The sequence below is a fragment of the Poecilia formosa genome, unplaced genomic scaffold, assembly GCF_000485575.1.
Source record: "Poecilia formosa unplaced genomic scaffold, Poecilia_formosa-5.1.2 Scaffold19, whole genome shotgun sequence".
NCBI classification, from domain to species: domain Eukaryota; kingdom Metazoa; phylum Chordata; class Actinopteri; order Cyprinodontiformes; family Poeciliidae; genus Poecilia; species Poecilia formosa.
This window is the reverse complement of record NW_006799958.1, coordinates 2,243,469-2,256,769: the sequence shown is the minus strand read 5'-3', so window position 1 is coordinate 2,256,769 and position 13,301 is coordinate 2,243,469. Positions and strand designations below refer to the sequence as shown.

Below are 13,301 nucleotides of genomic sequence, written 5' to 3'. Positions count from 1 at the left end.
TGAAGATGGCGGAGTCAAACCAGAATGGGAAAGAAAAATGGTCCAAAGAAAGTCCGGTGTGGGATGCAAAATGCATTTTATCCGATTCTGTTTTGAAATATAAACACCTGACAAACTCCTTAAGAATCACCTTCATTCAGCCGAGCTGCATGACGGAGAAGAGTCGGCTCTATTAAAAACATCTATGAGTTAACAACTTTCTATTTCTATTCAGTGCCCTAATAGCTCCCTGTGTCGAAGTTTAGAAAGGTGACAAAACCACATTTTCTATTAATTTAGTCAGTATTAAATAGAACGGACACGAAATACAGATTTTTTTTTTTAGCATATTATGAAATTTTAGCCATTCGTGTTATTGAAAGACTGTCAGGCCTCTCGATACAATAGAAAACTCTGTTTTTTATTCTTTTAGAGTCAACATGTCCCACAGGATGGATAATGCCCGGCGTTTCCTGTTACTATTTCTCTAACGAAGCCGGTTCCTGGGATGAAGGCAGGAGGGACTGCATTCGCAGAGGAGCAGATCTGCTAGTGATGAACAACGCAGAAGAGAAGGTGCTGCGTTCTCTTTATTAGACAGATACATTTTATTTGTGTGCAAAATAAGTCCTTAAGTTTCTTAAATCTTTAATGTTACGTCATATGCTCTTCTATTAGGGAAAAAAAAAAGTAATGCAAGCATTCACACCTCTTGAATGTTCAATATTTTTGTCCTGTTATAGCATACATGTCAGGGTGTAATTCTGGGTGTTGGTGTCATCGACACTTAACCAAAGTAGCACATGACTGAAGTGTTAGTGAAGTGATGCATGGTTTGCTCATTTCTTTGCAACTAAAATCTGAAAGTGCAGCGTAGTTATGTTTGTATTCTGAGTCGATACTTTTTAGAGCCAGTCGTTTGATCCAATTACAGCTGGAGTCTTTTGAGGTACGTCTACCAGATTTAGACGATTATAGACTGAGAAGGACACAAGTGTATCGCCGACCGGTCTGCTGTGTTCCTTGTTTGTTTACTAAATGTTTTACCACTGCAATTAAATCACATAGAAGTTGAGGGGGTCTAAACTGTTCAGTTGTTTTTTTTTTTTTGTCTTCTTAGAACCAGGTATCATTTCCCTTTTACTTCACAGTACTTTGTGTTTGTGCATCACATGACAACCCTGTGAAATACATTGAAGCTTGGTGTTTTTATAAGATAAACTGTAAAAAAAACAACAAAAAAACAGAAAGAAATAAAGGTGCTGAAGCTGAGGCTAATTTTGTGTCGTAAAGTCAGTCAGTTTGGTCTGTATAATAAATTTTTAAATGATTAAAATGAGTAAAAATAAATAAATTAAAAGGGGGAAAATGTGGGGGAAAAAAATGCATTTCTTTTTGTTGAAATAATTGATTTTTTTGCTCATATGGTCCACATAGACTTATTTGTAGACAGTATTTCAATCTGGAGAAACTCACATGGAGAAAAAACATCAGTTAGAAGGATTTATTAGACTGCGTTCTTTTTTCGGCTCTCGGGCCCGGCTGAAGACGTTCGTGCTGAGCATCATCAAGCGATTTGGTGATCGGCTAGGGCCGGAGCTCAGGGTAGTCTTATCCCCTGGGCCCGGACACTGGTGGTGGAGAAAAGTCTAGGAAGGAGGGAACACGGAGGTGCTCATCTGGACGAAGGTGGAGATGGGGAGGAGGTGGGTCAAAGCGCGGCTGAAAGCTGAAGAGCCCGGCTTTGTTGGTGCTTTTGAAGGAACTCTTGCGAGGAGATTGGCTGGAGTGGCTGAGCGCCGGTGCTTGTTGATTGAAGCGTGGGCGTGGTAATGGAAGAGGCCGGCGAGTTGGTTTTACACTTTTACACTTTTAAGGTTCCATTTGGCATAAATTTCTAAAGGTTTCAAACACGTTACATAGTTTTGTGCCTTATTTGACAGACATTCCTTGCTGCACTCATCAAGCAGGAAGCTTGGATTGGTTTAAATGATAAAGAAACTGAGGGCTCCTGGAAATGGGTTGATGGAACCTCCCCAGAGTTCAAGTAAGTGATTAATTATTTGATTCAGTGATGATAGGGACAAACACAGACATGTAGTTTTATTTCTGTGCTTTAAAGCACAATCTCAGCTGTATGTTTGTGTCTGTTGTCGCGACGTATGAAACAAGGTCTAATTCTGTTTGTCACAATTTTAACAGGAACTGGCTGGGCTCTCAGCCTGATAATGGAGGAACAAGTGGAAGATGGGGTGAGGAGGACTGTGTACATGTCAATAAGGACGGCAAAGAGTCTTGGAACGATTTGTCATGTGATGCTGCTAAACACTGGATCTGTGAAAAAGTGCTGAAACTGGCTGTTTGAAAAAAAAGTCTGCATGTATAATGTTTTTGATTTTATTCTTGAGTTTTAAGTATTCCCTATCTAAAGATAAAGCTTTTATAAAGTGCTTTAATAGTCCTGCTTCTAGTTACAATGAATTTAAATTTTACAATAAACTCTATTTTCTGCTTTCTGCCTGTTCACTGTTTATTACAATTTCCAATGTCAAAAATAAAGAGGCGATTTGTGCACAGTAACCCACCTGCAGTATTAACAGGTGTCTGTCTGTGTGATTTAATGCTTCAGGTACTCAGCTTTATGTGAAATAAAGAGAGTGTAATTTGCAAGGAAAAGCAACATGACAGAGGAAGTATTCAAATTATTTGTTTGACAGAGATCAGAGAGCGCCATCTGCTGGAGTATGTAGTGATATGAAAACTGATGCATGGCAGATGATACTGAACGGGGCATTTCATATTCCAGTGAACAAGTAAAGCAAAAGAAAATCACCACTTCATGCAGAAAAATGCATGCAGACTGTGTCAGTTGGGGGTTTAGTAGTTGTAATATTGACAAATTTATTCATATTTGAGGATTACCTCACTGATTTCAGAGAACCATGTCTAGTATTGCTGTTAAGGAACTAGAACATAGAAATATGTTTATGTGCAGATAATGTTCTTATTCTGTCTAACCCAGACTGCAGTTTGTCTTTACATGCCTGGATTAACTCAGTACATAGCATTTTGACTAAAAATCTGGAGGTTTAGAGTCCTTGTCAAACGGTGTTTTGACTAAAAGTCTAAGGACTTTCCCTCTGGGAAAGAAGCCCAGAGGGTTAGAGTCCCAGTTGACGGTGTTTCAACTAAAAACCTAGAGGTTGGAGTCCTTGTCAAATGGCGTTTTTGACTAAAGTCCCAGACGGTTAGAGTCCTAAAAGTGGTGCAGGTGCATTTAACTGAAGTCCTAAAAGGGGTGCAGGTTTTAATGTTTTTATCTCTTTTAATCTTTTTTTTTTTTAAAAAAATCTTTCACTTTCTTGCTGTTTATTCAATGTCACATGCTGTTTTTTTTAATTATGTAAAGCACTTTGAAATGCCTTGCTGCTGAAATGTGCTATACAAATAAAATTTGATTGATTGATTGATTGACGAAGTACAAAAATAAAAAATGAAACAACAAAAATGACTCTTGGGACTCTTGGATGCACCCAACGACTTAGTTGTCGTTGAATCGTTGTCCTCCATGACGTGTGGGTTGTGTCTACATTGTGATGCATTACTTTCTCTGGTGAGGTCAGAATGAACGGAACACTTTTATTTTTCTGTATTATTTCATTACAGGATGAATGATCATAAGCTTTTAGATTTAAAGACAACATTTAAAAGCTTATAAACACACACTGACAAATTTCGTTGTCAGTTTAGGTAGAAAATTCTTATTTCACTGCAGATTTGCTGTGTTTACATTTCCATAATGGTTTGAATTGATGCAGATGAATTATGTTTGAGTCGTTAAATGTTTATCTTCTAGTCTGTCGTTTCATACGACTAATTTAAAGGCATCACTATAACTAATACTTCAATAACTTAGGTATGAAGACATCAGAGTTATTCATAAATGAGGCATTTGGCTGGCTTTGCAGCATTTTGAAGTTCATGTTGGTTCAACAAGTTCTGTTATAGTCTATACAGACCATAACCCATCAGTCTTCCCGAACAGTATGTATAACCACAACCAGCGGTTAATGCGGTGGGCTTTGCTGGCCCAAGAATATAACCTGGACATCAGACATAAGAAAGGGGCTGAAAATGTGATAGCTGATGTACTTTCCAGGATCTAGTGCTGTTTACCTTACTGTAGTACAAATGATGTAAGTTGATGAAATATCATTTCATGAAGGATTTTAAGGGGGAGGGTGTTACGGTCACTGACCTCTAGGGGCTCTCTTCATTAGAGAGCTCTCTTGTTTTGTGTTTCAGTTTTACCTGGCTGCCACAGGTGGAATGTGTTGGAGCTCGTCAGCCATCCAATAAGAAGCTCCCTACAAGAGATGTCAGGCCCCTTTCCTCTCTCCTTGGGCCCTGATCTGTATTGATCTTGTCTGTAAGCTGGCTGTTTGCGGAAGCTTGGCTGATGTTGCTGTGAGCATTTTGTGACAAATCAAGTGTGTAACCCAAAACCTTATTTCTTTCACAGTGGAAGCTGGAGGGGGTTCTCTGCCTTTTTTGTTTAACTGTTTTCTCCTGTTTTGATGATTAGCCAGGGAGCTCAGGTTTTGTATTTTTCTTTACTTTCACCTCTAGCAAGTTATTATTTCATAGTTAGAAGGGGGTGTTTTGTTTATTATTTTGGCCTTGGAGACCCTGAAGCTCAAAGCTTCCGTGTTGTTTTTCTTGTTTGGTTTGCTCCTGTGATTGAGTTTTTTTCCTACCTGCACTGTAAATAAACCCTTTTGTTGCGGATATCGACTGTTTAGGTTACTTCTTCTTTTGTGTTACACCCAGTGCCAGAATTTACCCATAGTGGTCTTGGGGAGGGGGTTGTAACAGATGTCCTTGTAATGTTTTAACAGAATTCAGGCATTCCCTGTTTAATATTTGGTATTTCTGCCTATACAATGCATACTGCTGCTTTAAATATGTTTGCTTTTAAAACTAAAATTCTAACACTTCATTTTAATTTTCAGCAGTTGTGAAAATGTTTTCCCATCCCAATTTTTTATATATTTTTTTGGTTTATATGCCAATCTCAAACATGGATAAACTGAATAGATGCAAACCTTTACATTTCATTAATGAAAGGACAAAGTCATGTAAATCACAGTGTATGGCCCAGTGTGGGTCTCAAAACCTAAAAACAGGTTGCCATGGAGACATTTTGTCCTGTTTGTTTGGTGAATTGTTTTAATCCAGCAACAATATGTCCTGTTTGGGTTTCTTTTTTTAGCCCACACACAGAAACACAATGAAAGCAGTTAAAGGTTTCACTGTTGAGTTATTTTGTTTTGTTGTTGTTTTTTTTTTGTTTGTATGCTCCAGCAACAGCTGTAATGTTTTAGATGCTAGAAAAGTTAAAATTTAAGTGAGATCTTGATGTTTCTATTTTAAATTAAGACACTTATTAAAGATTGATTTTTTTTTTTTTTTTAATTTATGTGGGAAATAAATTCTGAAGCTGATTTACTTGTATAAGGAAAATATTCTTTGCCTTGGTTTTATATTGTGAGATGTTATAGCATAAAACGGATAACTGCTGAACTGAAACATTACCTCTTGTTTTTCAGAATTTTTTCTACAATCACCAATGTGGAAACTTGGATTGGTTTGAACGATAAAGAAACTGAGGGATCCTGGAAGTGGGTCGATGGCTCTCCGCTGAGCCAGCTGTGAGTTTTCCGTTTTTTTTTCGTATTCGTTGCATTTTTACAAACTCCAAAAACGGATACAGTTTCTATTCGGGTATAAATAAAGATCTTTAATCGCCTTTAGCTGTTTCTGGTGTCTGAATGAAGCAGTTTACTTAACTTTCAGGATATTTCATCAGAGCTGGTGCTACTGTTCATCTCATTGAAGTGTAGAAAAATTCAGAGGCTTTAGAAAGGATTCAACAGTGATTAGTGAAAAGCAGTGAACATAAACATCATATTAACTGCACAATAAAATACCTATGCATGTTAAGCAAGGAAAATGTGGTGCTATGAGACATAAAACTAAAAATATGTAGCGAATTCAGGTTTCTCACATTGGGAACGCGAGTAAAACTTTTGTTCTTCTGAAAATCTAATCTTATCCCATTTTAAATATCTTCCTATTTATTTAGAAACTAAAACAGCGAACTAAGTTAGACATCCAAAAGAATTCAGAGGCTTTAAAAAAATCTTTATCAATAATCGATGTGTCGTAAAGGAAAGATCATTTTATAAAGAGTTCTCAAAGCCGTTACATCACATGGGAGAATTTTGTAAAATCATCTGCTTAACATTTATCTGCCAGTGTTACAATGTTTTTCATGCTCTTTTCTGTTCATCTTCGGCTACTGCGTTAACTGCTTTAACATTGCGTATATATTGTTAATACTATTTCTTTTTAAAAAACACAGTAAACTTGAAACATGGAAATTGATTCATGGCCAAATATTGAAAAAGAAAACCTCACAACCTCCACATTTTTAGAATTAGAGACGCATCCAGGCATGTTCAACTCTTATCTTTTTTTCCCCTTAACAAAGGAAGTGATTTTTTTTGTTGTTGTTGTTACATTGACCCAGTTTATATATTCTTTTGTTTTGAATAATATCCATGGCACTGTACGTGACAGGAGGTGTTGATGTTTTTCACAACGTGCTATGGACCCATAAATAAAACACACTTCTAGACAGTCTTAATGCAACCTAAGCATTAAAACTCCAATGCTTGATACATATTTCTTAAGCATTTAGAGATGCATATCTCAAGGAAAAAAACATAGACAGTGTGAAAGAGAAATAAAAAGAAGTTAATAACTAGATGAAAACTAAAGATAAAAACATTGAAGACATAAAAGATAAAGACATCAAAACCCACACTCTAACCCTAATTTAGCCATAAGCAACTCTAAACAGGTTTTAAGTTGAGATTTAAAGGCACCCAGTGTTTCAGCTGTTTTACAGTTTTCTGGAAGTTTATTCCAAATTTGTGGTGCATAGAAACTGAATGCTGCTTCTCCTCGCTTGGTTCTGGTTCTGGGGATGCAGAACCAGAAGATCTGAGGGGTCTAGACGGTTGGTACAGCAATAACAGATCTTTAATGTATTGTGGTGCTAAACCGTTCAGTGATTCATAAACTAACAGTATTTTAAAGTCTATTCTTTGAGCTACAGGGAGCCAGTGTAGGGACTTTGAAACTGGTGTGTAATACAAATATTTAGATTAAAATCCTAACATTATAAACATCCTGTGTTGTTCAAAACACAAAATATTTGTTTGTGCTTGACATTTGAAGTCATTTCTGTTTCCAGTCATTAAAGAATCAACTTGAATTTGGTTGAATGCAAAAAACAGAAGTATCCTGATGGCAGGTTGACCAAACTTCCCCAAATCTCACCAAAGTGTTTCCTTTTTTTTAACTCCGAGTGTAACCTATGAAGGGGTTTCTGTCCTTTAGTCCATACCACGTCAGCAACATTGAAGACTGGACTTTGGTTCTCTGTAAAACATTTATTTTCACAGTAAATGAGTTAATAGTTTAATTAGCAGCACCGTTTGTCAGTTGTTTGCACTAGCAGCTGGTAGTTTGGTAAAATGATGTTATCCATTGGAAAAACGCGTTAAGTAGCCAGGTTGTCACTTTTACTGCATTTCTCTCTGAAAATCTGAGTAAAATGTCTCATTTCATGTATTTAGCAGAAGAACATAGGACTTTAAAATTTGATTGTAGAGGGATAAATGCAGAAAGAAGTGAAGGAGAAACTGACTACAGTTTTGAGCGAGTGTGTGAGAGATTTAAACTCATGCATCAAAAACTATTATTTGTTTTCATAGATATATGCGCTAACATCAGTCTCACTGCGCATTCAGATTGGTGGCTCAAAAATAATGCCATAATTATCAGCAGCGTGAGACAGAAACTGCAGCATATGGTAAAAGTGTGACCGTTAAAACACAAGTGTGATAACCAGGGAGGTTGATGATTCTCCGTCAGAGCATTGCTAGTGATTTTTTTAAAATCCTCCTCATCCGCGCTGCATCCACTCTGTTTATCTGACCAGCCTAGCCTTCAGCACACAGCATAGACACACAGCTGGACCACAACCAGTCAGAGGAGTGAACAAACAATGATACAGACGTGAAGCAGTTCTAAAAAATATTGGTTACTCAACAAAACTCTTTCAGTGATTAACAATCTTCACCAGCTTCAGGATTTAAAGTGTGTGCAGAAAATTGTAGACCCAGCCTAATGCTTTTCCTTATTTTCAGGTAATCAATGAAAAATGTTATACATTTTGCTATAGACTGAAGTGTTACCAGTGAATTTGTATGTATGAAAATGAAGGCATTGTTGACATATTGACCTTTACTCACTTTTTCTTTTAATAACACGCTGCAGTTACTTTGAACGCCGCTCTCAAGTAGAGAAACTGTATTTAAAATATAGGAAGTTATTGTGTTAATGGTAAATGTCAAAAGCCATTTCTTTCTCTTCTAGGATCCAAAACCAAATGCATCCATTTCTACTGTGGGACATCAGAAGTTAAAGATTAAAACTGTGCATTATTTCGTTATGATGTTTAAAAAAATAAAATTATCCTCTTGTTTCCAGACTTGCCAAATTCTGGTGGTCCGGACAGCCTGATAACGGTGGCGGAGACCCACAGTGGAGAGAAGAGGACTGTGCATACATGATGGGGGACAAATCTTGGAACGATTGTAGATGCAATGATTCATTTTATTGGGCCTGTGAAAAAGATACAGTCTAATGTTTGGAAAATACGAGCATCTGCTTTAACATTGAGGCCATTTTGTCCTCCACTGCAGTCACCTGATAAAATCTTTTAGTGTTACATCGTAACACTAAAACGATGTTTAGTTACGATGCATCAGCGTCTTTCATACAGTCTTTTTCATGCGTTATTCTCCATTTGCAGATCAGGATTGACTTGTACTGCAACCCTTGTCTTGCATATAGGCTACTTAAGTATGTAGGATCTCCACTCAAACTCGCATCACTGGATTATAAGGCCAGACGTCTACCCAGCACATCATAGAAGACATGGCAAATATTTTAAGGACCCTTCATTTTGAAATGTAAAAGATTTGAAGAAACACATGAACTAACTGGCCATGTGCTTGTTTCACATCGTCACCCAGGAGATGGTAGTTTGGGTGAAAATTGGAGAAAATGTGTTGGAATATTTGCTAATATATGGCATTTTCACTCCAACTTGGTATATTTTGGCTGTCTCTATTTTTTTTTCAGCATTTTTTTCGTGTAATTTCTAACTTAGACCTGACCATTAAAAGAGCCGTCTGTGTCTCTGCTGAGCAGGTGTAGTGTGTCATTTTTAAGAATAATCTCAAGAATCTGATGTGTGTGTGTGTGTAAGCAGGAACCACAATGACGACCCGCCAAGTTGGGATTTTATTTATTTAGCAAGTCTTTTAGGTGAACTGTTCAAACTGTACATGTACTTTTGCTGCGAATGAGGAGTGTTGTGGATCTGCTCCTGTTTGTGGAGCTGCAGATTCACCACTAGAGGGCGCCATCAATCCTGTAGCTGCTGCTATTCACCAATCACTACTTCAGACCCACTGTGTTTAACCCTTGAGTTTTAATTTAATGCATCATATTCAAAATATTTGAGTTTGAATTCATTTTGTTATATTAAATGTTTCTTAAAGGATGCTGAGCAGGAGGTTTTTAAAGAAGTCTGAATGAGGTCCAGTGATCTTTGGGTGTCACACTAAAGAAAAATAAAGTGAACACAAACAACTGAGACTGACAATCATAAACACATGAAACATAAATAATTATGAAGTTATAGTTTATTTCTTAATGTGTTACTCATTAAAAAAATGAGTAATGATTAATCTGAGATGGTCTAGTATATTTTATTGAGCGGAGTGATTCTCCAAACCTCGTGGTGGAAAATGTTTTGCATATAAACTCCTATCACTGCCGTCCTGTGACATTACAGTACATCATTTGTATTTTTACGCTTTTAAGCTCCAGCACACCTCTGCTTTAAATGAGAACAAGATTAAAATTTCTTTAAATAAAATTCTAACGGTGAATCAAGGAAATGACGTGATCCGCCTACAGTATGAGTTATAAACGCACCTCACACAATCTTAAACAGCAAGCTGCTTAAAATTGTGTGTCTCTCCAACTCTGAGTCACCAGCAACAGTCTGGTCTTCAGCTTGAAAATATCTATGTGGCAATGTATTTTAAGGAAGCTGTGTGGTTGAAGTGTTACTTTCAGTTTGGGGTTCTTCAAGGACGTGTGCTCAGTCCTTTGCTCTTTAATCTACTTCATCTACTCCACATGATCCATTGCCAAACTCAGCAATGAACAACTCATGCACTTCATCAGCAATTCGACAGGAGTGAGACTCAGGAGAAGTAATGATGGAAATGTGTTTAGCTGATGTGGCGTAAACAATGTGCTACTTATTGTCAACACACTTTGTGGATTTGATAAGTAAAAACAGTTTATGGAGTGTTAATTCAGCAACTCTCTGCAGAGGATGAACTTTCTCAGCAGGCTGCAGCCAGAGCAAACTCCACCCTCCATCCTCACGATGGTTTCCTTTCAAACCATCACACCAAGCTGCACCACATTTTGGTCAAACAGTTGTAGTACAGCTGACAAGCAAACACTGTGATCGACGGAGAGAAACAATGAGAGAGTCAAACAAGTCTCACTTCCTTTCTCTGATGCAATTTTCATATTAAAATATTAAAAGGATGTCCTATGTGACACTCCTCGCCCCACAGCTGTCGCTTACGAGAGGGAGTGGCCTGGATAAAAATAAAATGCCAAGTTGCTTCAGGAAACTTTCTCTGCTTTTCACCTGGATTAAACACTTTCATATCAATATATTTTTATGACAAGAGGAATGGCCTGACATTTCTAGAGATATTTTGAAAGAAATATAAAATGTAACAACAAATTGTAACTGTAATTGTAATTAATCAGAACTTTTCTAGTGGACTGTCTTTATATGCAAATGTGTTTTCCGTCTCATTTTGTGCTTGAGTTCTTTGTGTTACTACCCGAGTTGAAGTCTGTTATGTTGACCACTGTTTTTGGTCCAATTCATCATTTGTTGAAATATTGTTTTTTAACCTTTGTTAAAATAAATTAAGGATATTTTTTAAACTACTCAGTATCTCTCTGGCTGGTAGGTGTTAACCCCTCACACTAGTCTACAGTCTCGCATGACAAATTTTAACTCGAAAAAATACTTTTCTTTCTCAGAACTTGTAACTTCCTGCTCATGTCACACTCAGTTTCACAATACGCATAAACTTCTGGTTTTGCTGCAGATTCAACCAAAAGGTTAGCATCTGTCAAAGCAATGGAGGAAATCTATATGAACGTTGATCCTGTGAAAACGGTCTGCCAAATTCCCGTTACAAAAAATGAAGGTAAGAACAACACGAGAAAGAGAAGCATGCATATATTTTGTTGTTATTATGTGGCAGAAATGAATGTCATTGAAATGGATTTCCTTTGTGAAGGTTCTGGCAGATCCAAGAAGAGGCTCTATGTGGGTGTTATCATCTCTCTGGGGATCCTGAATGTTTTCCTGCTGATTGGACTCATCAGCCTTGGTGTTTTCTGTGAGTTTTGTTGTCATATGTTTAACTGTCATCAGCTTGTTCTTTATTTTTAAAGGCAGAAAATAAAAATTATTCTCTCATCAAAATCTAGAGTGGTTTAACTATTCTCAGCTTTACAACCAACTTTTTAAGCTAAAGTTAAATGAATAGTTCTTATTAAGCTTTTCTCTAATAATATACTTAAATTACTTTTAGCTCACGATGTAGGCAGCCTGGCAGCCGATCTCACCGACACCAAAGACAAGCTGACGGATCGTCTCCAGGTCAGCAATGACCGGCTTTCTGACATGACCAAAGAAAGAGACCGTCTGAACGCAACCCTCACGGAAATGTCTAACGAGATGAGCAGGCTCCAGAGTTTGTTGAAGAAAAGTAAGTCTTTAGGAGTTTGTGAGAAAACCTTATTTTATAAAGACAGATCTTTATAATGCAGGCTTTAGTTCCTTCCTGCAGGGTTTCACTTATTGCCTCCTCCTCCATCTGCTGGTATTTTATGTCTTTTTAACTGTTACTGGATCCTCCAAATAATCTGTTTATTGTTCCAATTTTAATGACTTGACAAATGGGTGATTAAGCAAAGTTGACTTCCTATTACTGTCATAATTAGTAAGCAGTGTTTAAAAAAAGATATTCTTTTATCTTTTAGAGAAAACCTGTCCTGCAGGATGGAGGATGTTCAGCTGTTCTTGTTATCTCCTCTCTGCATCGTCTGGCTCCTGGGATGAAGGCAGAGCAGACTGCAGGACCAGAGGAGGAGATCTGGTGGTGATAAATAATGATGATGAACAGGTGATGTGATTTTTCTTTCAGAGATTATTCATTTATGTTTGCAAATTAGATTAATATTTTTCTTTCATACTATAATATGAATATTGTGAAAGATGCTTCCTTATTGGCGCTAACCTTTTTATACAGACCACAGACATCATTAATCTATTATACTGTTACACATACAACATGCCTGTGTAATGCATATTGCTGTTTTGAATATGTTCACTTTTAAATCTTTCTCAGAAATACTTCACACACTGAAAATGCATCCGAAAAAATTCTAATACTTTAACGTGAACATTTTAATTTTAAACGGCACAGTCATGAAAAAGAGTCCGTCCCCTACAGATTTCAAACAAATTAATATCACATAAAGATAAACTCATGTGGTCCAGATGCAAGCAAAGTCCTGAAATCGCCTCTATTAAAGTTTCACAACTTGGTTTTAAATATTCTGCTATTAGAGCAGAATAATCTAGTCCAGGTTTTAGGTGTTGTAGTTTTTTAACTAGAGTAGATGAAAGACAATGAAAAATTAGGTGGAATTGCCCTTTAGCAATTTCCCGACTTAGACGCTGCATCTAACTTCAACTTTGTTTTTTTGCAACTTCATCTTTGTGTCTCAATCCGTGTATGGTTCGTTCATTGGTTTTTTCGTTTCAAAATAAGATTGCAAAAACAAAACTAGAAAATTCCTGCAGAAATTTTAAGGGGCCTGCCAAGTGTGTCAACCACTTTGACCCCAGCATTTCAAATTTGCTGTGAAAAATGGATATATGCATGTCTGACATACTTATCCCACCACTAGAACACAGTAACTGTAAATATTGTCAGGAGTATTATGACAATATTAGTCACCATTGAGAAGCAGGCTACAAACCCCAAGACAGGGAAATTCAATCT

General features: G+C 37.0%; 2 protein-coding genes and 1 long non-coding RNA gene across 4 annotated transcripts in view; all 3 read left to right on the top strand.

Annotated features, from left to right (window-relative positions):
* The window catches only part of LOC103134855 (C-type lectin domain family 10 member A-like), a 4,955-nt gene extending 2,611 nt beyond the window's left edge, over positions 1–2,344 (top strand). Inside the window, exons 4-6 of the mRNA XM_007547332.2 lie at positions 413–555; positions 1,923–2,026; positions 2,182–2,344. Coding sequence (XP_007547394.1) covers positions 413–555; positions 1,923–2,026; positions 2,182–2,344 — 410 coding nt within the window. The remainder of the gene's footprint in view (positions 1–412; positions 556–1,922; positions 2,027–2,181) is intronic.
* Positions 2,345–4,355: 2,011 nt separating this feature from the next.
* On the top strand, positions 4,356–9,323 carry LOC103134783 (uncharacterized). Of its 2 annotated transcripts, none has more exons than XR_475863.2 (3): positions 4,356–4,446; positions 5,589–5,690; positions 8,602–9,323. It is a non-coding gene; the product is annotated as an uncharacterized LOC103134783 (long non-coding RNA). The 2 variants fall into 2 exon arrangements; XR_475862.2 differs by having other exon boundaries at positions 4,356–4,469.
* A 1,974-nt stretch (positions 9,324–11,297) lies between these two features.
* LOC103134782 (CD209 antigen-like protein E) overlaps positions 11,298–13,301 on the top strand; it is a 5,094-nt gene continuing 3,090 nt past the window's right edge. The window contains exons 1-4 of the mRNA XM_007547232.2: positions 11,298–11,432; positions 11,526–11,627; positions 11,823–11,999; positions 12,274–12,416. Of these exons, the coding sequence (XP_007547294.1) occupies positions 11,363–11,432; positions 11,526–11,627; positions 11,823–11,999; positions 12,274–12,416 (492 nt within the window). The 5' untranslated portion in view covers positions 11,298–11,362. The remainder of the gene's footprint in view (positions 11,433–11,525; positions 11,628–11,822; positions 12,000–12,273; positions 12,417–13,301) is intronic.